At 43.0% G+C, this 27,408-nt stretch overlaps 2 protein-coding genes across 5 annotated transcripts in view; one reads left to right on the top strand and one right to left on the bottom strand.

Annotated features, from left to right (window-relative positions):
• The window catches only part of LOC137299996 (progranulin-like), a 73,362-nt gene extending 64,801 nt beyond the window's left edge, over positions 1-8,561 (top strand). For all 4 annotated transcript variants that reach the window (XM_067969057.1, XM_067969059.1, XM_067969056.1 and 1 more), the window contains exons 14-16: positions 500-739; positions 3,576-3,791; positions 6,280-8,561. In XM_067969057.1, coding sequence (XP_067825158.1) covers positions 500-739; positions 3,576-3,791; positions 6,280-6,420 — 597 coding nt within the window. In that variant the 3' untranslated portion in view covers positions 6,421-8,561. The remainder of the gene's footprint in view (positions 1-499; positions 740-3,575; positions 3,792-6,279) is intronic.
• Positions 8,562-12,392: 3,831 nt separating this feature from the next.
• fam171a2a (family with sequence similarity 171 member A2a) overlaps positions 12,393-27,408 on the bottom strand; it is a 245,437-nt gene continuing 230,421 nt past the window's right edge. Inside the window, exons 7-8 of the mRNA XM_067969055.1 lie at positions 24,048-24,171; positions 12,393-18,382 (exon numbers count right to left, since the gene is read on the bottom strand). Of these exons, the coding sequence (XP_067825156.1) occupies positions 16,819-18,382; positions 24,048-24,171 (1,688 nt within the window). The 3' untranslated portion in view covers positions 12,393-16,818. The remainder of the gene's footprint in view (positions 18,383-24,047; positions 24,172-27,408) is intronic.

Here is a 27,408-nt window from a genome sequence, read left to right as displayed (position 1 = left end):
AAGCACACTCTACTCTACCTCAACTGTGCCTTAGCATCCACTCCTGTACCAGTCTGACACTTCTCCATTTTCCATTTCCCATTCCCACACCAGCCATTCTGCGGCCTGTCTGAATAAAATTGCCAAATTGGATGCATTTGTCTGTTGCATACTTGTGCCAGTCGGAAACTGGAGTTTGCACAAGCTCATCTCGCAAAAGACTATTCCATCTAACAGGCAGAGAATTCCTGTGGGCCTGATTTGAGGCCAGATCCCAGAGGTGAAGGGCCATTGTTGAATTCAATGCTTCATCCAGTCCCCTGTGCTTTGTAATTTTATCTCTGATTACAATCTGAAATTTCTTTCCCTACCATCACATTCTTATGAGGTGGGTCCTTAGGTTCCACTAATGGGGGTGGAGCATGTTTGGAACCCTTTCCTAATTCATATAACAGTTTAGAACTATATTTTCACTGAGTAATTTTAATGGGAAAAAAACTCTCCATTTCTTCCCTATCAGGCAGTTTGTTGTAAAGACAAAGTACATTGCTGTCCCAATGGCTACACTTGTGATGAGAAGGGATCCTGTCTGAAGAATGGGGTACCTTTGTCCTGGATCTCCAATAAAGCAGCTATTGTGAAATCTCTGGAGAAGAGCAGGACATTGACAATGAAGTGCAATGACACTGAGAGCTGCCCTGCAGGCAGTACCTGCTGCAAACGGCCCTCGGGAGACTGGGGCTGCTGCCCTCTGACTGAGGTAAGTTATACATTTGCTTTTGTTTGGAGCCATTGTGTGGCAAACTCATTTGAATCAATAGCCTCATCAAATCTTGTTCCTGCAGGTTGCACAGGACAACTGCAAAGGGCAGTGGATCTGCATACAGACCACAAAATCCCAGGGGTTGCTTTTTCTTTAAACCTTGTTGTGCAGTAACTTTTGCTACTTGGTAGGATAACTAATATGTCAAGCTTTGCGCATTTGGTTTTGTTTTTTAGTTTTGAAAAATTTCCTGCATGGATTTGTTTTGGGCCTTTCAGAAGTGGGTAAAAACCAGAAAGAAAAATTGACAGGATAGGTGGAAATTAGAGGAAAATATGATCTTGCATAGTTGAAGAAATTCTTGAATATAGATCAGTATTTAGTGTGCGGGGGAATGTGCACGTGATCCATTATTATTTCTACATATGAGATAATAAGCCTGATCAAAGTACCTGTAGGTCTGTCTTCACTTAATTGGCTGTTACAAAATCAGTATTAACAGGAGGGACTTGTCCTAGGTTTTGCTTCTGCTTTGGCGCATGCTGGGAGTGCATTTTGGGAAATAGCGCATCCCCAGCCCACAATTTTCCAGTGTTAAAACAAAAGATGCGCAGTTTCCTGATCTGTGCTGCCCAGGATGGGCTAAGGTGGAGAGTTTCCCCTGTAACAACCAGGCTGTTCGATGGCTGAGGTGGAGTCTCCATTTCTGAGCCATGGAGAAAAGGGAGGAGCCAGGTTTGATCCCAGGTCTAGGCTGGGTCAGTTGATCGCACCCAGGATCATAGTATTGGAAGGGGAAAATTAGTCAACATTTGGTCCTATCCTCATCTGTAGCGACCCCTACTGGAAGCGCCCATGTATGGATGCTGGGTGAAGGCAGGAATGTGTGCCATAGTTGAATATTCTGCCAGCAATCAGTCAAGGTTCAGGTGTGAATATGGCCACTCGAGTGTGGTATGGGAGGGCAACAGCAGTCTGTGGAATTATACTGCAGGTGTCCTCCCCTTAGGAGGAGCAGGAATAAATGGAGAGACCAACATTTATAAACTGTATATCTAAGCTCACTGGAATTAAATCTGATATTACAATTCTGGTTACTGTCAAAAGATTTGGACAGGCTTGCTGTTTCACTCCTTTATCAGTGCTATTAGTTGATCTTTTACTAGCCGCTCTTGCTAATGTTTCTTGGCATAAGTAAACCATTTTATATGCTCTAAAGTATGGTTTCACTTACCCTGCTTTGTTTTGACAATCACTTCTGTTACACATTGCACCTCTTAGCACAACTTTTGTCTGTGCTGAGGGATTACATGGATTAGGAAAAAAAAACCTTTATTCTGATTTCAAACTCTTCAGAAGACTTTTGATTATGGGCCTGAAATTAATTTGTTGCTGAATGAACACTGGTTGCATACATTGTTCAAACTCTGTTTGTTTTTATTTTGGACACCAATGAAACAGATACTAAATACGTTCCCACCCCCACTTCTCTCTCTCTTTCTCACCCCCTCTGCTTTGTGGACAATAGAAATCTTTTCTTTGGTTCCAGTCATTGATGCACCTTATGCTCGACAGACATTGACGTGGCTACTTTTTTGTAGTTACCTGAATATAAAGTCAGGCCAAGTAACACCTAAGGTTATAAAAACCCTCTTGTGTAACTGCTGGCTGTCAATTTACAGTTGCTTTGAGTGATTGCTTACAATGCACTGAGTTGTACTGGACTCCTGGTGATACTGATGGTTCTTCCCTTGGGTGCTTGGGAGGGTGGGGGTGGAGTTGGAAGATTGTGAAGTCCTTTTTTATAGTGGGATTACTGCACTACACATTTAATCTAAATGGCAGGCTCCTTTGTCAGGCCATGTGCTGTGATGAGTGTCTGCACTGTGCTTCTAATGGTGCGATGTTGAACCTGGGACATACAAACAGAATGGCCTATCCCTTTCCTAGGTCAGTACGTGACCAGCCCTAAAGGCAGTCACTCCACTTGCTTGGAGCAGAAAAAAGGAATAGGTGAAATCCTCTTGAGCCACCAGTATCTGGAAGCCACCAGACTCTTTAACCCCTTTGCTGTTACAACACCAAAGGAGGCAAGTCTTGTGTTATGGTGCTGTCCAACTAACTCTACATTTTAAAATGGGAAGAAAAGTCTGGCCAATCCAGTGAAGAACATTTTTTTTTAAAATATATAAATTGTAACAGGCCAATGTAACTGGTCTTGGTTCTCAGCATGCTAGTGACGTACCACCAGAATGTAAGTTGTAGGGTTATTCTTCATACCCAAATACTGAATGGGCTGTTTGGCTCAGATGTGGAAAGTTTAGCCCTGAACTTTCACTTGGGGATATCCTATACCAGGGGTGTCCAAGCTTCATGCCTTTCTGGACCTATTGGTTGTATTCCATGGAGTCTTGCTGTTTAAATCAATGTCCCTGTTAATTTCTGTATATCTCAAACTGTGGATACTAACTGATCTAGGTGTTCTGATTTAGCCATCGGTGAGGCAACAGTCAGTTTCAAATCTCCAGGCCCACAATATTCAAACAGGACAAACCACTGAGTAAGAAATAGAACTACAAGTGGAATGGAGTTGCCTGGGCTTTGAGAACCAGATTTCCAGGGCTTGCAGGCCATGGTTTGGAAATTCTTACTCTAACAATGCAACCCTATTCTGTAACTTAGTTATACTTTGGATTTTATAAACTGTACATTTAACTTGCTGTCTTTGAGATCAGGTTTTGCAAACAACTGCTGTATTTCCTTACTTGGGGAGAGAGAGAGGGGCTTTCATGGTGGTGTTGTGCAACTGAAGATTTTCTTGTCTTGCTACTAGGCCACGTGCTGTGAGGATCATGAGCACTGCTGTCCAAACGGCTACACCTGCAACGTGAGTGCCGGGACCTGTGACAAGCAAAGCCTCTCGGTACCTTGGGAAGTCAAACAACCGCCTCTCTCTGATGTAAAGTGTGACGATACGTTCCGATGCCAGTCTCCAGCCACCTGCTGTAAGATTGCCTCTGGCGGCTGGGCTTGCTGTCCATATGAACAAGTAAGTGCTTCAGAAATTGCACGCTTCTTCCTTGGTGGGTTGATTTCTCCATCTCGTGTAGTACGGGCATTATGGACCCAAAGGTGGTCATTTAATGAGATTCAATGATGAGTTTGCTAGTCAAAGCTGGATTGATGATCAGAATGCTTCATTTGGGTTCAATGCCCTTCAGCTGCAGAGGAGAAAACACCAGCCAGGGTTCCCACTCTTAATTACTATCTAGTAACCTCTGCTGGCCATTGAGAGAACAGGATAAGGCTTAGCTGTGATGCCCCCCACGGTTAAATAGCATGCTGAAATTCACACTATAGGCTCGCACATAAAGAATGCCTGGTTCTGAGATGCTGTGGAACTGCACCCTACCATTAGTAAATGTCGTCACGCAAGGAGGAAAGAGTGTGTGGGGGAGGGATAAACAGGTGTCTAAACTTGGTTATACAAAGTTGGTGGTGCATTGTTACATTTCAGCAAGGTCCAAATATCTCTTGTAACAAAGTACATGGGACATTATCCCTTGCAAATGATTTTTAAATATCCCATGTCAACTAAGCCCTAGCAGTATGAGTCAGAGCTGCATTAAATGGCATTGGTCAGTGCTAGGACCCAGTGTTGAATGTGAGACTGGGAATCTTTAAACTGTGCACCAAGATTCTTTGTTAATGCTTTGCAATTTCTTCACTCTCAACCCTATTTTGGTTTGATTGCTTTTGTGTAATATTACACCATAAGATCCTGAGTTTACTTCTTTATAATACAGTACGATAAGCAAATCATGGCTAAGTGACCATACTATGTATTAAACATCACCGCAAAGCTGGCTAGGTTGAGGAGCAATAGTTGCAGAGTTCCTCTACTTTTCCCTACTTTGAAGTTTGTAGGTCAGATCTGTAACATAAAAGATGATTTTTCACTAAGGTGGAGAAGTAATACTGACCTAGCTTCTTCAGTTCTGGCTCACGAGCTATTCATTTCTGCTGAAAATATCCTTTCAGGGAGAAAAAATGTAAAAATCTATTTAAAATGTCTATGGCTCATGAAAGCATTTATGTATTTGCGGAATTGTCTGGGTCATTGAACCATTACATAGGAACAGGAGTAGGCCATTCAGCCCCTCAAACTGTTACCAAATGAGTTGCAGGGCCTTTCTCACAAAAAGTTCTAACTAAAGGTGACTGGACTTCAGCATCATAGGAGCAAAAGTGCTCACTCCATAAAGCAGAGGCCATGGCTTCAAGTCATAGAGGCCAGTTGTCCAGATTGGCACACCCCTGATGTGACCAGGGCTAATATAAGGTTGGGGCGCATAAGTGAATATACCTTTTTGAAGTCTAACATCAGCTCAAGCATGCCTAATATCATTCAGCACAGAGCAACCTTGCAGGTAATCGCGTAGAAAAGAATTCGGAGGGAGGGTTTTAAATAAGCAATCACACTATTATATACTGTAGGCCGTTCACTTCGGCAGCTTGAGATGGGTATTAAATGTGGCCTTGCCAGCATCACTCGTCCTATGAACAAATAATTTTTAAAAAATGTTACAATGTGTTCTAAACATAAATCTGGGTCTTGAGATATAGAAATGGGAGTCAATGGGATGAAAATAAATTCTGCTACACTCTGTCCCTAATGCATAAAAGTGAACCTGTAAAATGCATCAACTTCATATAATTGTAAAATAGAACTGAACAGTTCGAAGTGTAAAAATGCCTAATTTGGTCAGTTTAAGGACTTTTATTTTACCAAACTTGAGGCTCGTGAATGCCCAACAGGCACTTTACACATTTAGATGCCAATAAATCCAAGAAACCAAAAAAATTATGTTGGGACTAGATATTGTGGATAGGGAGGACCTATTTCCCTTAGCAGAGGGGTTAGTGACCAGGGGGCGTAGATTTAAAGTAATTGGTAGAAGGATTAGAGGGGAGCTGAGGAGAAATGTTTTCACTCAGAGGGTGGGGGGGGTCTGGAACTCAATGCCTGAAAGGGTGGTAAAGGTAGAAACCCTCAACTCATTTTAAAAAGTACTTGCATGAGCACTTGAAGTGCTGTAACCTACAGAGCCACGGACCAAGTACTGGAAAATGGGATTAAGCTGGATAGTTCTTTTTCGGCTGGCACGGACACGAAGGGGTGAATGGCCTCCTTCTGTGCCGTAACTTTCTATGATAACTGTTTCTTGTGTTCAGCATAAGGCAGCTCTTTCTGCACAAAATGGAGTGGAATGCTAAAACAGATGTAAAATGTTTATTTTGTTCAACGGGTTGGTTTTGATCCTGGCCATGCAGACAAGTGGCTTTCCACATTGTCCGATTCTCAACTGCAGAGTAGCAGCTCCAGCGTTGAGCATCAAAAGGATCTGAGCTTAAGTGAAACCAAGAATTAATTGTGCATTTTAACGAAGATTCCAAATCGGTGTGAACCTACCCCTAATCCTTATCAAATGTTATACAGTTATTAATTGTTGTAACATTTTAATTCCTTATTGCAGGCTACTTGCTGTGATGATAAGCTGCACTGTTGTCCGAATGGCTACACCTGTGATGGAGCAGCTGGAGCATGTGTGAAACGGCCGCGGCTGAGTTGGGATGTGTTCTTTCCAAAGCACAAAAAGGCCTTCAACACTCTGTGATGTGCTTGTGCCCCCAGTGTACTCGAGCTGTGTAATGCACTAAAACAAAACCCTACTGTTTGAAAACTTGGGAATTGTACAAAAGGAAACATTTGAGTAACTTTTTTTGCTAGTGAATCTTCTAGTCGAGTATACTGTACAGCATAAAGCAAGTTCTTAAGATTGTAAAGAACAACTCTGGGATAGAAAAATCTGGATTGTTAAGTTTCTTGGATATTTTTCTTGCAAGATTTTAACCCTCTGTCAAAGGAGTTTACTATAAAATTATTTTTTTGGGACCTCTTCTGTAAACTGTTGGTTTTGTTTTTGTGCATTACATGGATGTCGAAAGTTTAAAATTGCACCTCATTGAAACCCAGCTGTTTGGGTCTCCTACAAAATGGAAACTTGCAGGATTATTAACCATCTCAATGTAAAGAAGATAGGCAGACAATCCATTAAAATAAATTAGCAACCCAAATGCAGATTGGTTTCATTCAAACATGCTAGATATTTACTGAGATAGAGAACCTATCTCTTGTCTGCAAATCATCCAAATCAGTCCTTCAATTCTGCTGTAAGCCCTTTTATTCAGTGTGCACGGAGTATGTTTCTCAGGGTAATGCTCATGACTGTCCCATGCAACAGAAACACTGAAGGACAATTGAAAATGATGGCGAACCTTGATGATCCAGTACCTAGTTAAATACAAAGGTGTAACCACTGGTTGGGGGGGGGTGGGGGAAGAGAAATGTCTTCCCTCTTCCTCCAGTGTTTTGGCTTGGGTTATGACACACCCCTGCCAAATAGAATGGCCCTGATGTGTGCGCTCTCCTCTCTTCTCCCCCTCCCCCCAAACATTCTTTATCTGTGGATGTGCATCTTGCTAAATTTGGATGTTGGAGCCTGACACTAGCTGAATGTGTAATTCTGTGGACCAGGCAATGATCTGATCTCTTTAGGCACACCTAAGCAGCACTACTCCATACTGGGCTTCAAACCAACCTCCTACAGTAACACTTTTTTTTAAAAAAAGAGACAAGACACAACAGATCAATTTTAGAATCACTCTTAAGATGGTACAAGCTTTGAGATAATTGAAACTATGGGTAAAATTTTATAAGTACTAATTCATCTGGACAGAATATCAAAATGCTTACTATGTTCTTTGGTGTTTGTCAAAGAGTTCTGATTTTTAATAGTTAAGACATTTTTCTAACAATTTTGCTGGGATTTGATGTGTTCACATCTATCTTTAACTTAAATTCAGTTCTGGTGTATCCATTCCTTTTTTTTAATATTAATTGTACTAGTTTTCTATACCAGGCCAGTGCTGTTTAAAGATTGGAGGGAGCCAATAGATTCCTTTTGAAGGGCATTGGTAGCTTGCAGAATTAGCAAGAGGCTTACAGCAGCTTCAGTGAGGTGAAAGTATTAATGCTGATGACTAAAACAGTCTTTTACCTGTAATCTCCCCAAACTTTTTGTTTTATTCACTGGAGGACTATCTGATCTCATTTCACTTGTAATAGAATGTGAATCTTTATTATAATTTACTGTTATCATGAATATACGGACCTAAAAATCTAGCCTTGCACAGTCCTGCTTATTTCTACGTAAGGTCAAACTGCTGACCTAGTTGACTGTATATTTGATCATTAGTTTCTAATTGATTCTTTCTAAACACTCCTAATAGGAAATTTGTGTGTGCGAGGATAGCTCCAGCAAATATTTGGGCAATTTGTTTTGAGTAATGTAGAAAATTCAATCTGAGACTGCAGTTTCCACTCAGCATAAATTTCTATTGTAGCTCATATTGTTTGGACTGAGAGTTTTAAATAAGTTTTGCAGTTTGTAATCCTTGTGTCTGTTACACAATGCATCTCATTATGAAGACTTACTCCACTGTGGTGGCTGTTTAAAACCACTTCAGTGTGTTATCCTCTTATTAGACAGTCAGTCAACCATTGTGGTTTGACCACAGCCTGAGAGTAACTGAGCATGCTCAGTGGATACTGAACAGGGTGGCACTATATTACTGCTTTGACATTGGAAAGGGAGTTCTTGCATCTACATGATGCAAATCAAATCGCTCGTGCTGTGCAGTTTTCCTGTGTGTTTTTTTATATTTCAGCTATTAAAAAAAAAGACTTCATTTGAAATATTGTTTTTGAGTATTTATTTAAACAAATTTCTCACTCCAGTGAGATTGGGGTCTTGTATTCCTCCAGCATCCTCTACACACCATTGGTGTAAAGCAGTTTGGTTCTAAGGAAACTGAGTAGCATGCATTGTTTTATTCGTTCATGGGATGTGGGTGTCGCTGGCGAGGCCATCCCTAATTGCCCTCGAGAAGGTGGTGGTGAGCTGCCTCCTTGAACCACTGCAGTCTGTGTGGTGAAGGTTCTCCCACAGTGCTGTTAGGAAGGGAGTTCCAGGATTTTGACCCAGCGACTAAGAAACAACAGCAATATATTTCCAAGTCGGGATGGTGTGTGACTTGGAGGGGAACGTGCAGATGGTGTTGTTCCCATGTGCCTGCTGCCCTGGTCCTTCTAGGTGGCCGAGGTCGCGGGTTTGGGAGATGCTGTCGGAAAAAGCCTTGGCGAGTTGCTGCAGTGCACCCTGTGAATGGTGTACACTGCATATAAAAGGTTGTCCTCAGGCTGTAGATAGGTGAGTATGCATATGTTCTCCTATTGCTACATCCTAGAAAGGCCATTGTGCCAGTTCCTTTACACTAGCTTAAAAACATGTGTTCTCTACTTGTCTTGCACTATTGGGGTTGTGCCAAGGTTTCAGACTCCAGAAATGAGGGTTATATCAAATTAAATTGTCCTTAATTTTTACATTTTAATTCTAGTCCATTCCAAACAGGTCAGCTTGCATTTTCTCTCTCTCCCAAGACTTCAAACCTAAGAGGTTGGGGTGGGTACTGATTTGTTGTACCTCCTAGAACATGGAGATTATTCCACTTCTGCTAGGACCTGCATTAAAAAAAAGGTGGGGGGGGAAATCATATATGCTGCCAGCCTGTTTTGTAGCCTGAAAAATGACAGAAGTGCTCTTTTGATTTACATTGTGCTCAATTCAGTTTTTTTTTTAAATCACTAAATTCCTACTTTGTTATTTATGTTGCTTAATTCAAATCATTGGATAATTCCAATTTCCTCACCTTGAAATTGACTTTGAATTATCAGGAGTAAACTCTAATGGTGGTTGTCATGCTGTCAAAGCAGCAATAAGACTGCAAGCAAGCCTGTCTATTTTTCTCCACCCTCAGACCCTGTGTTTTATCAGCACTGATCTATATAACATGCTGCTTAAGTGTGTCCACACTTGGAGCAACATGTTAACTACTTCTCTTAGAGGCGTTAAATATGGTGCAAAACAAAACTAGCTATTCACAACTGCTGATGACTAAGCAATGCCTAAATGGTAAACCAGGCAGCTGGAAGGAGTTACTGTCCCACATTATTTAGGAAAAAGGACACTTCTAGGCAAGAATCACCAATCTGAACTAGCCCCCTTTCACTGAGAATGTTAGACCACTCCCCTCAAACTTGTTACTGCTGACCTGTACTGGGGGAGATGAAACTGAAATGGTAGCTACAGAGGAGTCATTAAATAACAAACACTCTAGTGCCAACTAGGGCAAGTACATGAGTCCGAGACAAAATGTGCACAATCCTCTCAAAGTGCTCATTCGCCAGGTGCACAGGAATGATCCCTTATTTCGTGGGCGTGCTGCCTGAGAATTCCAGAGATTCTTGGGGGGAACTGAGTGCTGTAGTAGGTTAGACACTGGCCTTTCACTTTTGGGATCTATCAAACATCTCTTCTGTTTACTGGCTGCAAAAGTTCTGTGAGTTTGAGTGGTCTCAATCTAGTTCCTAGTGGACATGGGTGCACAGCATCAAACTGCCTGTAACTCAGCACTAGGTGGCACTGTTGCTAAGAATAGGCCAAAGGCTGGTTGGTGTGGGAAATGGAAAAAGTGCAACACTGCTGTAGTTTGGTTGGGGAGCAGCATGAAGGGAGCTTTACTCTGAAGCTTATTACCTGACTTGAAAGTACTTAATGTTGACGTTGGGTGGCTGAAATAGAAACTAGTCCATTCTCCATCACTAATATCCCTCACCTTGAGCACAAAATGCAGCTAGATTTTAATGAAACAATGGGAATGAGGGGGAAAAAATTGCTTAACTTCCCAGATGATATAGCTTGGAGGAACTCCAGCTCTTTCTGCCCAATCCCTTTGCCCTTCACCATCCCCCAAATCAGCTTGTTCTCTACATTTCCTTAGCAGGCATAGATAGATGTATTCCTCTGCAGCAGGCAATCAGTTTCTTGAGCAACTGCACTACAGTAGGGGTGTCCAAACTTTGTCTTCACAAGCTACATGGGGGCTGTGTGTATAACAAGTAAAATCCATGTTTCTATGACTTTGCAAACATTTTCAATTACTGATGTGTTAAGATTCCCATTTTATACACCAGTGAGGCAACAGTGTTCAGGACAGTGATGACCAAACTTAGGAGCACAAAATTCAAACCAGGAAAAAAACAGGTTCTGGGTTTTAAGGGCTAGGTAGTGTTCTTTTACATGAAGGGTTTGACTTCATATTGTACTTCCCATTTGTACTACAACAAAAAAAATTATTCCCTTATACATGATTTATGGAGGAATCTTTCTAGCCAGCAGACCTGCACAGGGCCACTTGGGAACTTCAAGAGTAGCTTACTGGTAATTTGGAATAGGGCTCCCTATTTTTTTTAAAAAAGGACAGAGAAAAATAGTGATGAGTTGCCCAAGGGAGCAACATTTTTACTAGGAGTGGTGTAATCAAAAGAATGGGAAAAGAGGTCACAGAGCAGCCAGTACAACATGAGGCAATGGAAAATTATGCATATGTGGGACACTCCACTTCAGCTGATTAGGATCAGCTGCTCTTTTCTAGTTCAACTTGTTAAATAACTAGCTCCTCTATTCATATGAAGCCAATCACATGTCTTTGGTGTAGTCCTCCTCATTTTTTCAATGTAATTTATTTTCCTCAAGCCATCTCTTCGAGTGACAGCAAATGAGTCACACAATTCTATTTGTAAGCCAGCTAATAAGCGATCCTCACATCTTAGCCGAATACTAACGTCTGGATTTACCATTCAAAAACTATACTCAAGTCTTTTAAAAGATGATCTTTAAATCATAGTCCTCAGTTTTTTGTTCAACTGTGGCATAATCCTGGTGCAGGATAAATAAATGAGAGAAGGGAAGATTACTTACCCTCAGTATGGCCTTCCGTGTTCATTGAGTGCAATTTATCATCCACACTATAGCTCTCCTACTCCTTCCTCACTGTTTTAACACACTTGGATTTTATTATTTAATTTTGATTATCATTTCCTTTACTGTTTAAACATAATCTATGCTGCAGGCCTAGCTTTAATCAAAGAACTGACCAGCCATAGAGGATGCGAGTAGGACATGATCACTTGACTCCCCGGAAAGACCTTGCCTCAGTTATTTTCCCCTGAGAATGACAGGTCTAGCCTAAGGTAGACAGAGGAGAAATGAGTGAGGCAGGAAGATAATGTTTCAGCTGCTTCATTAGAACAATTAGATTTATGAAAAATTAATATTGATTCACAAATGTATGGCAGCAGAGGGAGGGGAATGACTGAACGAGTCACGGTTTCATATAAAAATTCCCCTTAGAAGATATAGAACTTTTTAATCTAAAGGACAACTAGAAAAAAGCTCTCCCCGCTCCTATTTAACCCTTCCTCTCCTGCATTGGTATAGTTCCAGGGATGTCGGTTACCCGTAGGCAAATGGTCATTCTTTACTTGTGAGGCTAAACAATGACGTTCCAGGGGCAAATCGGCCCCAGAAATTTAGATATTATATTGTGATTTATAAACACGATTTTGCAACACATGGAATTTTAACACCAGTTAGAAGATTCATTCAATAATGCAGAGAAGCTGGAATCATTTCTCAATGTTTTTAATAAGCTTTTGTATTAACAACTTTACTTTAGGAACAAGCAAAAAAGATTGCACAGAATTTTGACCATGTTTTCTTTGAAAAGATCAGAGCAAACTGGATACCAAGCACACATCTCCGTTTAAGACCACCTCGTTAAAAAAAAAACGTGGCCAAGAGTCAAACAAAAGACACCGAGTCACTAGCACTAATAATCAGTTTAAAATGTAGCCACACTTACAGTACGTCCAGCAAAAACACTCCAGGTCGTTCATCTTACCTCACTTGTGGCGTAGCATCTGAAACAACTCAATGACATGAACTCTCCAAAGGAGATGTGAACTGATGGCACAAGACAACTGTCTATCAGTTTTAAAAAGGAACAAGTCCACAATTACAATACCAATAATCCTTAAAGTAGTTCTTGTCTTGAGCCTAAAATTACATAGTTTAATATGTGCATTAACAGGAAAGGTGGACTCCTTAATTAACAGGCTTTTTAACAGATTAAAAAAAATACATTCCATAAAATACTTTTGGTCTACTCTAGGTTATTACGGCCTGATTTTACAAAGCTCCACTCTAGATGGGAGTGTACAGGTCTGAATTACAGCTCTAAAACTAAAGAGCTGATTCCACAAGCTATACTCGTGTTTATCAGATTTCTATGCCACGAGCATTGCCTCGCAAAGATGCTCCTACTCTCACTGCTGGTCAGTGTTTTGTCACTGATCAAATATTGTCTGTGATCATGTGTTAAGCGGCAAATAATCTTGAGTGATGAAAATAATGATAATCTCAATGCAACGGAAGTGCTCAAAGAGAGCCCAGGACAGAAATAGATGGCACCACTTCCCTGCTGCTCTATGGCCCATCAGAGATCTAGGAAGGATAATTAAGGTAAAAAAGATATAAAAATTATTGGATAAAAGATGTGGAATATAAAAAATAAAATAGTACTAGTCTTATCTGGTAGATTATTAAACCCACCTGTAAAGAGACGTAAGGTTAATTAAAATCAAGTTACACCATATAAAATGCCGACTTTCCCGAATTTAGTTTCAGCAAATTTCCTTTTCTTGATCAGATCCTGATATAAACCGATTTGACTCGGAGCCCAACCTGAATTGCCGCTCCCCCTTTTCTGCTTCACGTTACTTTGCTGGAATCCCAGGAGATTACATGGCTCCAGGTGGGAGGGCATCACAACTGTGTGGAACAGGCTGGATGGACCTAGATCTTTTCCTGTCAGTCATTTTTCGTATGTTTATAAAGTCGGCAGAAGAGGGGGAGCAGTAATGTTGGTTGGGCTTCAACTTAAAACCCGTTGGATACAAATTAAAAAGCAGTTTGGACTCGTTCTACGTCATAGCTCTTGCAAAGAGCCGGCACAGGCACGATGGGCCAAATGGCCTCCTGTGCTGTATGATTCTATGAAATCCAACTTTTTTTTTGGTTTTATTTACATAAGTTCCTTTTAAAAATGAACTAGTTTCCCTGGAGATGTGATTAGTCCAGAGGTATGATCAATATTGGGACTGGGTATGTGATGATCACTGATTATCTGAATGCAACATTTAAATTCCAGTCTTCATCTTTTTATACTTTTATCAATGAGTTTCCATATTGCAAGAAGAACAGGCTCGATTTACCTTGGATCACACAGGCAATGGGATGTTTACAGGTTGGCATTCTAAGCTGGTTGTAATTCTTCCACTCAACAGAGAACACAGTAAAAGTCAGTCAGGATTGGGTATGGATGTGTGTCTGCTCCCATCCAATAGTGGGAGTGTAGATTTATGAAAGTTCTTTTCAATAGAAATATTTAAAACTTTTGCTGGATGCAAATTAGTGAATATTTCATAAACGAGGCCAGTAATCTGTACGTATCTTTCCAATACAGTGCCATGATATTTTTTAAACCAGATACTCTAAAAGGATTGATTCCATTTCAGAATTCATGCAATGCCTGACAATTCTTTTTCTTCTAATTTTTAAAAAAATCATCAACATAAGGATCATCAGGGATGATAATTGGAATACTCCACCATTATTTGCACCGCTCTCCCCACCCAGGTCAAATAGAGCAAGGTCAGGTACAGAGTAAAGGTTCCTTATTTGGTCCCAACAATGGGCCTTAACTCTCTGACAATTTCCATTTTCCACACAAGTCACTTCTTTATGGCCTTTCAATGGGATTTCCAATTTGGGTCCAATTCCAATGAGTTCTGTGCTGTGAGGCAGCATTTTTCAAGCTGCAGGTAGAGAGTTCCTGGACTCATTTCAGGTGAGGCGTCTACAGTTGGGGACAGAGGAGACTTCCATCTCATCAGCCTGGGATGGGCTTTGAACCTAAGTCTGTTAGGCAGTGTATGTTAATGCATTGCACCATCCAGTCACTTGACAAAAAAATGTTCGTTCCATAAAAAGAAACCAAAAAAGTCAAACCATTTTCTGTAGCCAACCATTGTATTTACTCCTGTTTGTAAATTCCCGTTGAGTGAATACTTGTTGGGAGGGCTCAAATTAAATACTTTATTGTGTTTATACCGCAGAACAGAGAGTCACCTTCAGTAAGGTGACTGTTCATATTATCTATTAAACTGCAGGGAGTTAACAGTAATAAAAGCACCTCTTAATAACATTTATTTCACTTTGATTTCCTGACCACCGATTAATGTTTCATGGCAAAGTTATTCACTTGACATGAACTGACAGTACAATGGAAGAGCAATCTCTTACATACAGTCATTGGGGTGTAACCCCCCCACCCCGCCCCGAGTGGACTTCCAGTGACTGACCGGTGGAACACGAGAGCCGCTCGCCCGGTACTTGCGGAGAGAGGCCTGGTCCACTTTGAGGGCCAGACCTAATTAACCTTGGGATGGCAGGGCTGTGGCCAGAGTTTCAGCGCCCCAGAGTGGCCTGACCAGCCTCCGGGCCGAAGGAGGAAGGTCTGGCTCCTCCCGGCCCCACAAATAGAAATCAGAATTCACCTTCGGGATCCTCTTCGACCGGGCCACCAGCTGATACTGGTCACGCTCCAGGCAGCTCAGTCCATAAAATGGCAGGTGAGCTCCTGTTGACATCATAGGATCCAGACTTTCATTTGAAATGGGCCTATCGCCAGACTCCGGGGCCGCCCAGCGGTAGGCCCCGGTGAACACTGCCACGGCAACGGGGCCGTAGGTGGTCGCCCACTATTTTCGGGGTGCTATTTCCCGTTTCCACCGGACAGAAGGGCTGAAAATTCAGCCCATTGCTCTAATAAATTGTGCCCACCCTACATGTTTCACGGCCAGATATATCCCTAGTGACAGGCGCACAGATCATGTGCTTGACAGGTACTTTATTCAGACTCTTGTTGCAATCTACACAAGTCATTACCTAAATGAGCTGATTTACACAAGAAATTATACAAATGCATTATTAATATGCCAGGTAATCCCTATAGGCACCAGGCTACTAGTCAATTTTCTTTTACATATATTAATTGAACAATCAATTTTGACGCAACTAGTATATTTAAATATAAAACAGTATGTGAATAAATTGTACCTGTGATTATTTCTCCTACCTGGCAGGTTGGCTGCAGTCTAGCAAAAATCACAGTGGTAAATTGTAACTGGGCTACGTTTCTTTAGCTGTCTCTGCACATATTGAACATCACACTTACAAATTGTGTATAAATTCCGACTTCCTAATTTTAGGCTCTTCATCATCACCCGCCACTTTACATCAGTACAAAGTGTTGCTTTCCCTCCTTTTTGCACAACTTAGACATAAAGAAGGCACTTGGAGAGTACTGGACCAGATCTATGTGGTCTGCTACTGGGATTGGTTTCGGGTCAAGTTAAGGAAAGTACAATACACAAAAAGGAAAATAAAAGCTACCTTCCAAAAAAGCTCCTATTCAAAAAAGTCATGACATGTAAAATTACTGATCCTCAAGCAAGAAAATGCTTCATTTGGTAGGGTTGTTCCAATTAAAGTAACAAAAGGACCTAACCTGTATATAGTCTTTTCATCTTCCTCAGGAAAAACAGTCACTGAGTTTATTGTGTGGGTTGGTACCACACGACTTTTTTTTTTACAAAAACTCAGTATTAAGTTCTAAAGACAACACTAATGCATGTTCCAACTGCCCTTACAGAGGACATGCAGTTTTGTCACTGGGATTGTTTCTTCTCTCAACGATTTTTTCAGGTTTGCAAAAAAAAGATGCACAAATTCTCGGAGAACTAGTTTGCTGCTTCCATCTCTTCCTCGGTCAGGGTTTTCTCTTGAGGAAGTCTTTGGGCCACCAGATATTGCTGCTTCAGACTTCAAGTCGTTTTTTTGTTTGTGCTCAAATTTTCTGTTGGGATGCTGATGCATTTTCAAACACTTGTGAAGATTTTATTCAAGGTCTTGGAAAAGTAAGTCCACTGTTCACTTCAGGTTAAAAACCATCAGAGGTCTCTCCTCTCGTTTCTGCCAGGGACTCTTTTTATTCTCACCTTGGTCGTCTGCCCCTTCAGACTGGTCTTGCATCTCCTCTTCCGGGCTGGTGGTGGAATCTCTGCGGGTCTCGCTAGTGCTGCTTCTCATGCTGTTACCTCTGCTGCGATCTTGCCGGTGGATTATTTCCCTGTGTTCAGAAGTCTCTTCCAGCAAAGGGGTGAGGGAGTTGTCCTCTGGGGAACAGACAGCTGTTCTACTTTCACTGCTGCTCTGCTCAGTATCATCCATATAAACCAGCTTACTGTAGGCCACATTTCCAGGAACATGTCTATCACGGTCTTCTTTCATCTTTTTGGCAGGCTTCGTCTCATTCACATCCACACCAGAATCTAAGCTAGCATCATTGCTTCCAATCCTTTCCCCCGTCTGTAGATCAATGTAGGAGTGCCGGACGTGAGCATTGGAACGCCCATCTAATGATACGAACCAGGCTCTGGGATGTTGGGGCTTTACCCCTAGCTCCAAGAACTTCTTTTCAGTGAGTGCTTGCAGTTCTCCATTCATCTGTGCCATTGCTGACTCGTTCAGTAATACTGCCATTGGACCGCTCATAGATGAAGAATGTGGACCCCATCCTTTGCCTTCTCCATCATCTGATTGCGGGGTCGGTTGTTGCATTTGCTGTTGTTGATACTGCTGAGGTCCATGCTGGTGGGACATGGGCACTCCCATCTGAACCCCCTTCATCTCCAACTGTTCTGTTGGGACGCCCGCTGACTGGTCCATGCAAGGATAATCGGAAGTTAATCCCATATAATGGGCAGGTATGACTAAAGTAGGCATTACATTTCTGTACATATTGTCCTTCATGTGATCGATAGAACCGCAGAAGATCAGCTGACCTGGCTGTGACAATGTTGTAGGCCTGGCCAGGTGATCAACAGACTGGGACATCATGTATTCTGAAGGCTTATTATCTATTTTGTGGCCAACAAGTGATTCAAAAGGTGGCGGCAATGGTGGAGGCGAGGGCGGATCATTTGCACATAGTTTACTTTCAGCCAAAATGCGTCTGGCATGAACTTCTCTGCCTTTATCATCCATCGGCTGTTGTGAAACCATTGAACTATAGCTCCGTCTGTAGTCGTCCATTAAAGGTGGCTCCAGCTCTCCAGAAGCATCCATGGACCTTGCAACTTTCAATGGAAAGCTCTCCACCGTCCTATGGTAGTCTTCTTTGGAATTTCCTCGATGAGCCAAAGTATCTGTGGATGCCTTGCTGATGTGCCTCATCTTTTGACCTGAATCCCTATATGGAATCTGCTTGAAGAACTCTTCTCGCGAGCTCTCAAACTCTCGAGAAGTACTAAAGGCAGATTTCAGTATGGGTGTGTGGACATCCATATCCCCATTGGAGGACACTGATTCCAAGTGGCTGGTACTGATCAAATTGATGTGAGACATGGAGGTTGCTTGGTCCTTCTTGGAGCTGTCTAAAGTGGAAGAGATCTGTAATTTTCGGTGCTGTTGGCGTGGTTTTAGGCATCTTCTCCTGTTAAACAAAAATTCTATTAATAAAAAATACCAATAGCTTAAAATCACCATACTCTACATTTAAAAGGTCATGCCAAGGGAATGACTTTCAAACAAATTGCAGATCATAAAGTACATTTAAAACTCAGAACTTAATAAGGTGATACAAAAAAAATTACTAAAAACATACTTCCGATTGTTTTGAACTTTACTGCTCAATCTCAGCCAGGAGAGCAGTTGGGGCACGACAACAGACCGTAGCCCCCTGGGCTAGGGAGGGAGAGGGGGGCTGGGAGGGAGAGGGAGAAACAAAACAGCAGTTTTCCCCTCTCCTGATCACAAACCAGTGACTTTTGCTGAAAAGTGCTGAACCTCGGGGTGGGAATGTGATTGGGCTCGGCTACGCTGTTCTCCACAGTTGACACTCACCACTGACATAAGTTATAACTTTTGTGTGTCAATAATCTTCAGCTGTCCTTGTAGCATGTTTGTTAGTTTCACTGTGCTGTAATTGGCTACTTTGCCCCTGACACCGCACACTAAAGGTGTGTTAGAAACGCAAGACAAGCAACTGCATATGAACATAAGAAAGTGACAGAGAGGAAAAGACCAACTGGTCCATCTAGCCTGTCCCATATAGTTGTGATGCCCCGTGCGTCACAATACAGACATTCCCTACCCCACCAGGAGCCATGTGATCTCCTGAGAGAGGCGGAGACTGCGTAATCAGTAATACGAACCAGAGCTTTGTGACAAACACCACTTTGAGGACTGCCAACACACAGAAATGCATCAGTGGGGCACTGATACAAAAAAAACAGCGCTTTGTCCATTATACCCTGAAATACACTGTTGCAGAGATTGGCAAAGGGATCTTCAGATACTCCTACTACAGCACTGATCTGTACTAATAATGTAGAACTGTCCTTTAAGACCTATCTAACTCAAATACCCAGAAGAACATGGAATAATAGCGCAATCATAAACACTGATAAATGATACAATTATTGCCTGTAATATAAATCAACACTTATCTGCTACCAACCCACTGCACAGCCTGATTTATAAAACAATTATTTTATCACACTTTCTGTTATGAGGCTGCTGTACCCTTGGCTCTATCATCATATACTTTAAATGAAAAGGATTTTATTCCCTTTTCCATGGGTGATAGTGTAAGGACTTCTCCCAGGCCTCCGCCAATGTCACCATTCGGGGACGTACAAGAATGGTCCAGAGTAACTCGCTCTTTCTCTTTTCCTCACTCTCTGGAGGCAAATGGCCAACTTCTGTTTGACACCTCCACGTAGCAAAACGGACGAAATTGCCAATTCAGTGTGTCGAAGATTAGACACAAACCCACAATGCACTTTAAACTCTTAGCTGCAAAATGGCTGGTTGCTAATGACAATAAATTGGGGCCGAGTTTACTAATCCATGCTACCAACTACCTGCGGCAGTGCTTACTGAGAAATTGCAGGCACACTGCCCATAATTCTCCCTCAACTGAAAAATCGCGGGCAGCACACCCACGCTTTTGTAATATGCAAAACTGGCAAACAAGCTCTCTACCAGCAGCTTGGATTAGTAAAATCGCCCTTATGTTTTGATGGCAAGTCCTATTGTTCAATCCTCCACTGTCTGGTGAGCACTAACTACCAGCAGGTGGAACCAGAGTTACCAGCATAGAGATTTAATACTCCAGGTTTTGAACCCCATCTACTGGTGCTCAGTGCTTGCAATCTTCAGTAGGAGATGCAGAACTCTCGTTGCTTTTAATGTGCTGTTAGTGAACTAAAAGAGATAGGTCACAGTTCTTAAATGATTCCAGCAAGTAGCAGTATATACAATTTCTTGATCACTTCATCTCACTTGACTGTCTTCCTTCAAGATTACAAATCACCTCGAGTTATCTATAGCTGTAAACTATGCTACACATCCTCATTTACAGGCCGCACAGGTCAAAGTTTAGAGCTGTTGGAGATACTCAAATTAAAGATGGCTATTTACTCGGGAGTCTTAAAGAAACAGTAACAAATGTACTTTAAGCTCAAAGTTTATCCATCCATTGGCTGTTACTGTGGCAAAAAAAGCACCATGCAATCATACTCTTGGAATCCAATATATAGCAGCTATATTTAAATCGTACTCCTTGTGTAGAAGAACATTTCAGACAAAGGGCAGGATGGGGCAGTGAGAGGAGACCCAAAGTGCAGTAGGAAAGCTGGTTTTAAAGGAGATTTTTGAAGAAAGGCAGTCAAGAGAGATGAAATGTTTTCAGGAAACATATACTTAATGGATCCACAGTTTTTATGTTAATTGTGAAATCTTACATCTATGAAATTTAAAATGGTGGATGGATAGAGCTTGAATCTTAAGTGAATTTAGGAAAATAGGAGCAGGATTAGCCATTTGAGTCTGATCTGCCATTTTCTTAGCCATTTTATCTCTTTATCTGCTCTGTATTTCTTTAATCCCAATATCCCACTCTTTCCCCATATTCCTTAATACTTTTACTCCCCAAGTATTTACCTAGTGGCCATAGGTGCAGAATTAATTGAGTTGTTTAAAAGGGAGATAAATACTTGGGGAGTAAAAGTATTAAGGAATACGGGGAAAGAAGTGGGATATTGGGGTCAGCAATAACTTTGTACATTCTCACAACACTGTGTGAAGAAATGTTTTCTGGGTTTGCTCAGTTAGAATTTTAAGATTCTGTCCCCTTGTTCTGGATTCCCCTACTAGAGGGAAGAGTCAGTCCCCATTTACTCTGGCAATTCCAGTCATTATTTGAAACCATCAGTCAGATCATCGAGGGAGCCACCTCGTCACTAGGGAGATATAATCCAAGTTTACCTAGTCTCTCATCATACCCGAGACCTTTCTTCCGAAGTATCAACCTGGTAAATCATCGCTGGACTTTCTCCATGACCAGTATTTTCTTCTTAAGGTGGGACGTCTAAAACTGAACACAGGATTCCAAATGGAGTCTGAACAGCGCTCTGCATAAATGCAGTGCTACTTCATTGCTTATATATTCTGGACCTCTTGTTTATGGGTACGGTAGCGTAGTAGTTATGTTATTGGACTAACAATCAGAGGCCTGAACTAATAATCCAGAGAACATGAGTTCACAAGGAGTTTAGAAGAATGAGAGGTGATCTTATTGAAACATATAAGGGGAGGGGACTAGAAGGGGTAGATGCTGAGGGGATGTTTCCCCTTGTGGGACAGACTAGAACTAGGGGCCACAGTTTAAAAATAAGGGGTCTCCCATTTAAGACGGAGATGAGAAGAAATGTTTTCTCTCAGAGGGTCGTGAGTCTGTAGAACTCCCTTCCCCAGAGAGCGGTGGAGGCAGGGTCATTGAATATTTTTAAGGCTGAGTTAGATAGATTCCTGATTAACAAGGGAGTCAAAGGTTATAGTAGGTAGATGGGAAAGTAGGGTTGAGGTCACAATCAGATCAGCCATGATCTTATCAAATGGCAGAGCAGGCTCAAGGAGCCGATCTTAATTGGTATGTTCGTATCACACCAGGCAATTGGAGAATTTGGATTCAGTTTTTTAAAAAATCTTGAAATAAAAAAAAACTAGTATCAGTAAAAGTGACCATGAACCTGTCAGATTGTCGTAAAAACCCAACTGGTTCACTGATGAGAAGGAAACCTGCCGTCCTTACCCGGTCTGGCCTATATGTGACTCCAAGCCCCATACCAATGTGGTTGACTCTTAACTGCCCTGTAAAGTGGCCCAGCAAGCCACTCAGTTGTATCAAACCTCCGGGCAACTAGGGATGGGGAATAAATGCCAGCCTTGCCAGCGACGCCCACATCCCGAGAATGAATTTTTATAAAATCCCTTTAACCTTTCTGATCACTTTTTGCACCTGCCAGCTAGCTTTTAATGACTCGTGTTTTTGGGTTTATACAAAATGGCCTAGGACTTCTGATTGTAACGCTGACGGTAAACCATTTGTTTTAAATGGGTTACTGTAGCCATTGTTTAAATTTAGTTTATATAAGTTCTTCATCTTTCATACTCAGAGTCAGAATTAAGAATATAAGATTAACTTGGGTTGGTTTAAGAAATAAATCCCGAATGGGGAGAACGGGAGCCCACATTGTTTGTGGCATTATTGGGGCAACTTGCCCAGCCCGGGGTGGGGGGGTAATGCAGGAATATTATTAGTGGCACCTTGCGGCAGCGTTATCAGGCCAGACCTTCAGACCAAAGACTTTATAACTATCCAAATTCAAAGTTGCCACTTCCCAATGGAATCTGGCATTTGAAACAGTTATGGGCCCCATTTCCACCAGGATCTGGATCTAGGATGCAAGTATCACATGTGCTGCATGATCCAGGCAGATTTAGCACTGGAGGCCAAACTGATGGGATAAACATCTGACCAGTCCTGCTTCTTCTGGTGCATTTCCAAAGGAAGGGTTGAGAAGGGGGATCAAAGGCAAGGACAGCTTACCCCCACTTCTGGCAGAATTTAACAAAAGAATTGGATGCTGTCCCAAATTCTGGCCCACTCACCCCAATTGTGCTGCTGTCATGTCCCCCTCCCCTCCCCCCAGCCCAGCCCAGAAATTCCATCCCACCATTCTTCTGGTTCCAATTGATCCCCTCCTCCCCTCTTTCTGGAATATAATTACAAGAGTGCTGAGAGCATGGTGGTACTTCAAATGGTCATTCTTCATGTATGAGCCTGGACAGTAAGTAGCGGGCTATTCAACTGTGGACACCCAAACCTCTCCTCACGTGTACACTTTCCAACAGCGGATTGCTAGACAGCAATTTGAGGCAGGAATCCAGGGTGTTCCTCCTGTCCCTCTCCCTGGCCCAGGGGTGCTGAGCCCAATTGTTGCTTCAGCTAACTTAGCCCACAACATGAGGTTATAACGTAGGAAACGTGGCAGTAACTTTACACACAATTTATGGGGAGTGCCAATCCTACCAGGTGAACCCAATGGCTATTGATAGATTTTTTTTCCCCCACTGGTAGTTGGACTATCAACTCATCAAATTTGGTTGCCCAGAAATAAAATGATGTGGACCAAGTCTCAGAATTATTAAACCCTGCTCAAGTCTCTGCACTATCCAGGTATACAGCACAGTAAATCAAGAAATTGGAACACACTTTTGGGAACTAGAGATTGGAGTGAAATTTGACATAAAAAATAACAAACTTCACATGGTTACCAATAAAGTAGCCTCTTGTGAAATTCAATAGTCAAGGACTACAAAGTTTCATTTGGCCCCCAAAGTTAATTATTGCTTGTAGCTTTAACCTGAGTCAGTTGGCTGGTTGCACATTTGGTGGGTTGCCGTGCCTCAGACAGTTGCACTTGCTCGATTCTCAGCGAGAGTCCTGAGCTGAGGCGGGGTATTCCATATTGAAGTGGGGGGGGGGGGGGGAGGGGGAGAAGAAGATAGCAGCTTCCCCTCTCACCCTCAAATTGGTTTGTTCCTAAGCTTAACGGTCCTGAGGGCCAATCAGAAGGGCTAACGATTGTCATGGAGACATTTATGGCCCAGTATGTCCTACCCTCCTGGATGTTTGGGATCCATGGAGCAAGTGATTCTTGAAGGGGATAAAATAGGGGTGAAGGGGTAAAAGATAAGAAAACACATAATGCATTAACTGTAAAGCAAACAAAAAAACAACAAAGGTTTACCTGCAGTAATAGAGAAGCAAACACAGGAGAACCAGAACCAAAAGAGCCATGGCTCCAAGGATAGTCAGCAGAAAAATGGTGTGGTAGGTTGTGATGTCCCCAAATCTCGATGGGTTGACTGCAGCTGTAAACAAACAATGAAGAGCGGAGTCACAAGCTAATAAATTTCAAAAGAAAGTCAGCCTCTGACAGAAGCAGACATAAATGGCCTATCATTCAACAACTGTCTTTGAAAATGTTCCTTGTGTCCCTGTTTTTTTAGTACCTGTTAGAGGGTGAACATCAGAGTTTTTAAGTACCAGGGAAGGACTATCTGGGCAAACAAACCTATCTGCTTTTGGTGAATGAATCCCACCTACCCACCATCTCAGCATATCCCCCAATCCCTTCTTTCCCCAGAAAGAGGCTCAATCATATCTTGAACTCACTTATGGGGCTCAATTTTAAAAGGGCATCAGGATGGCAGCGGGGGTGGGGGGGTTAATGGGTACGCGGCAAATATGAAGAATAAAAAGTTACCTTTCCCCATGCGATCGCAACTTAATTGGTGGCCATTAACCTTGTTTTCGGGTTTGCCGTCCGAAAGCTGCGCAGTGGGCGAACTACGCATCTGCATGACAGGCGTCAGCTGGAGCGTCTGGATTTAAAGGGCCATTGCTCCAATGGATTTTGCTGGAGCAAAGAGCCAGAAGACCCAATGGAGCAGTACAGGGGCAAGGCTGCTCCAAGATTCAGCGATGCCTCACTTCAGCTGCTACTGGCCGGGGTGAGGAGGAGGAGGAGGGAACTATTTTACCCGGCCGACAGGAGGAAGCGCCCTGCCTCTGCCAACAAGGCGGCCTGGCTCAAGGTGGCAGAGGAGGTCACCAGCAGCAGCAACATATCCCGCACTTGGGTCCAGTGCAGGAAACGTTTCAATGACCTAACTAGGTCAACAAAAGTGAGTACACTCACTGATTCTCCTGCATTCTGTGGTGCACATCACCATTCCACCCCCCCACCCCCACAAACTCATTGTGCACTGCCAAGACTACTCCATCACATCACTCTTCACACCCACTTAAGGCTCATCCTCAACTTAGCTGCACTTCCTCACCTCCCCATTTGTGACCCCACCACTACCACTTACCCCAATCCTATTCCAATGCGATGGCTCTGTCTCATACTCACCCTCTGATGCTCCTCTTTCACGGTCAGCCTCACCCAAAGCAATGCATTCATCAGTTGGCCACTTCACCATCACTCACTCATATGCCTGTACTTTCTCCCCTTCTAGGAGAAGAGAGTGCAAAATGCACGTGAGAGAGCGAGGACTAGAGGGGGGCCACAACAAGTAGTGGTCCTTACAGATGCAGAGGAGGCGGCGCTGGAGATCAGCCATACCCTTGAGTGCCTGTCCATCAGAGGCACCGAGGCTGGCAACCCCCAAACATCTGCTGACGCAACTTTAACATTCATCACACACAACATGAATTGATGTTAACAATGATTGGCATGTTGAACACCTCAGTATGTTCATCGCAACATGACACATCTGTGATGATGCTTAACATTGTTTTCTGTTTTCTTACAGGCCCTTCAACAAACGCAGTGACAGCAAAGGGCGATTCCTCAGAGGACCTGCGAGGGTGCACCGTTACATCATAGTGAGCCATCCACCAGCACAGATACTCACACCACGGTGGGTCCTAGTAGTCAGTTAGTTGGGTTGGCACCTGGTGAGTCACCACACACAAGTGAGCATGAGCAGACACTGGTGGCAGCTTCACGAACATCCTTTAGGGAAGGAAACCTGCTGTCCTTACCCAGTCTGGCCTATATGTGACTCCAGACCCACGGCAATGTGGTTGATTCTTAATTGCCCTCTGAAATGGCCTGGCAAGCCACTCAGTTGTACAATCTCGCTAAAAAAGTCATAAGAATAAAACCACCCGGCATCAAACCACTAGGCACCGGACACGACAAAGGCAAACCAAGCCCAGTCGACCCTGCGAAGTCCTCCTCACTAACATCTGGGGACTTGTGCCAAAATTGGGAGAGCTGTCCCACAGACTAGTCAAGCAACAGCCTGACATAGCCATACTCACAGAATCATACCTTTCAGCCAACGTCCCAGACTCTTCCATCACCATCCCTGGGTATAACTTGTCCCACCGGCAGGACAGACCCACCAGAGGTGGCGGTACAGTGATATACAGACAGGAGGGAGTGGCCCTGGGAGTCCTCAATATTGACTCCGGACCCCATGAAATCTCATGGCATCAGGTTAAACATGGACAAGGAAACCTCCTGCTGATTACCACCTACCGCCCTCTCTCAGCTGATGAATCAGTCCTCCTCCATGTTGAACACCACTTGGAGGAAGCACTGAGGGTAGCAAGGGCACAGAATGTACTCTGGGTGGGGGACTTCAATGTCCATCACCAAGAGTGGCTCGGTAGCACCACTACTGGCCGAGTCCTGAAGGACATAGCTGCCAGACTGGGCCTGCGGCAGGTGGTGAGGGAAAAACTTAATTGACCTCGTCCTCACCAATCCACCTGTCGCAAATGCATCTGTCCATGACAGTATTGGTAGGAGTGACCACCGCACAGTCCTCGTGGAGATGAAGTCCCGTCTTCGCACTGAGGACACCATCCAACGTGTTATGTGGCACTACCACCGTGCTAAATGGGATAGATTCAGAACAGATCTAGCAGCTTAAAACTGAGCATCCATGAGGCACTGTGGGCCATCAGCAGCAGCAGAATTGTATTCCAGCACAATCTGTAACCTAATGGCCCGGCATATTCCTCACTCTAGCATTACCAACAAGCCAGGGGATCAACCCTGGTTCAATGAGGAGTGTAGAAGAGCATGCCAGGAGCAGCACCAGGCGGATCTAAAAATGAGGTGCCAGCCTGGTGAAGCTACAACTCAGGACTACATGCATGCTAAACAGCGGAAGCAACGTGCTATAAACAGAGCTAAGCGATTCAACAACCAACGGATCAGATCAAAGCTCTGCAGTCCTGCCACATCCAGTCGTGAATGGTGGTGGACAATTAAACAACTAACGGGAGGAGGAGGCTCTGCAAACATCCCCATCCTCAACGATGGCAGAGTCTAGCACGTGAGTGCAAAAGACAAGGCTGAAGCGTTTGCAACCATTTTCAGCCAGAAGTGCCGAGTGGATGATCCATCTCAGCCTCCTCCCGATATCCCCACCATCACAGAAGCCAGTCTTCAGCCAATTCCATTCACTCCACGTGATATCAAGAAACGACTGAATGCACTGGATACAGCAAAGGCTATGGGCCCCGACAACATCCCGGCTGTAGTGCTGAAGTCTTGTGCTCCAGAACTAGCTACACCTCTAGCC

This window comes from Heptranchias perlo, chromosome 30, assembly GCF_035084215.1.
Source record: "Heptranchias perlo isolate sHepPer1 chromosome 30, sHepPer1.hap1, whole genome shotgun sequence".
Classification (NCBI taxonomy): domain Eukaryota; kingdom Metazoa; phylum Chordata; class Chondrichthyes; order Hexanchiformes; family Hexanchidae; genus Heptranchias; species Heptranchias perlo.
Note: the sequence above shows the minus strand (reverse complement) of the source record. Positions and strands in the feature narration are given on the sequence as shown.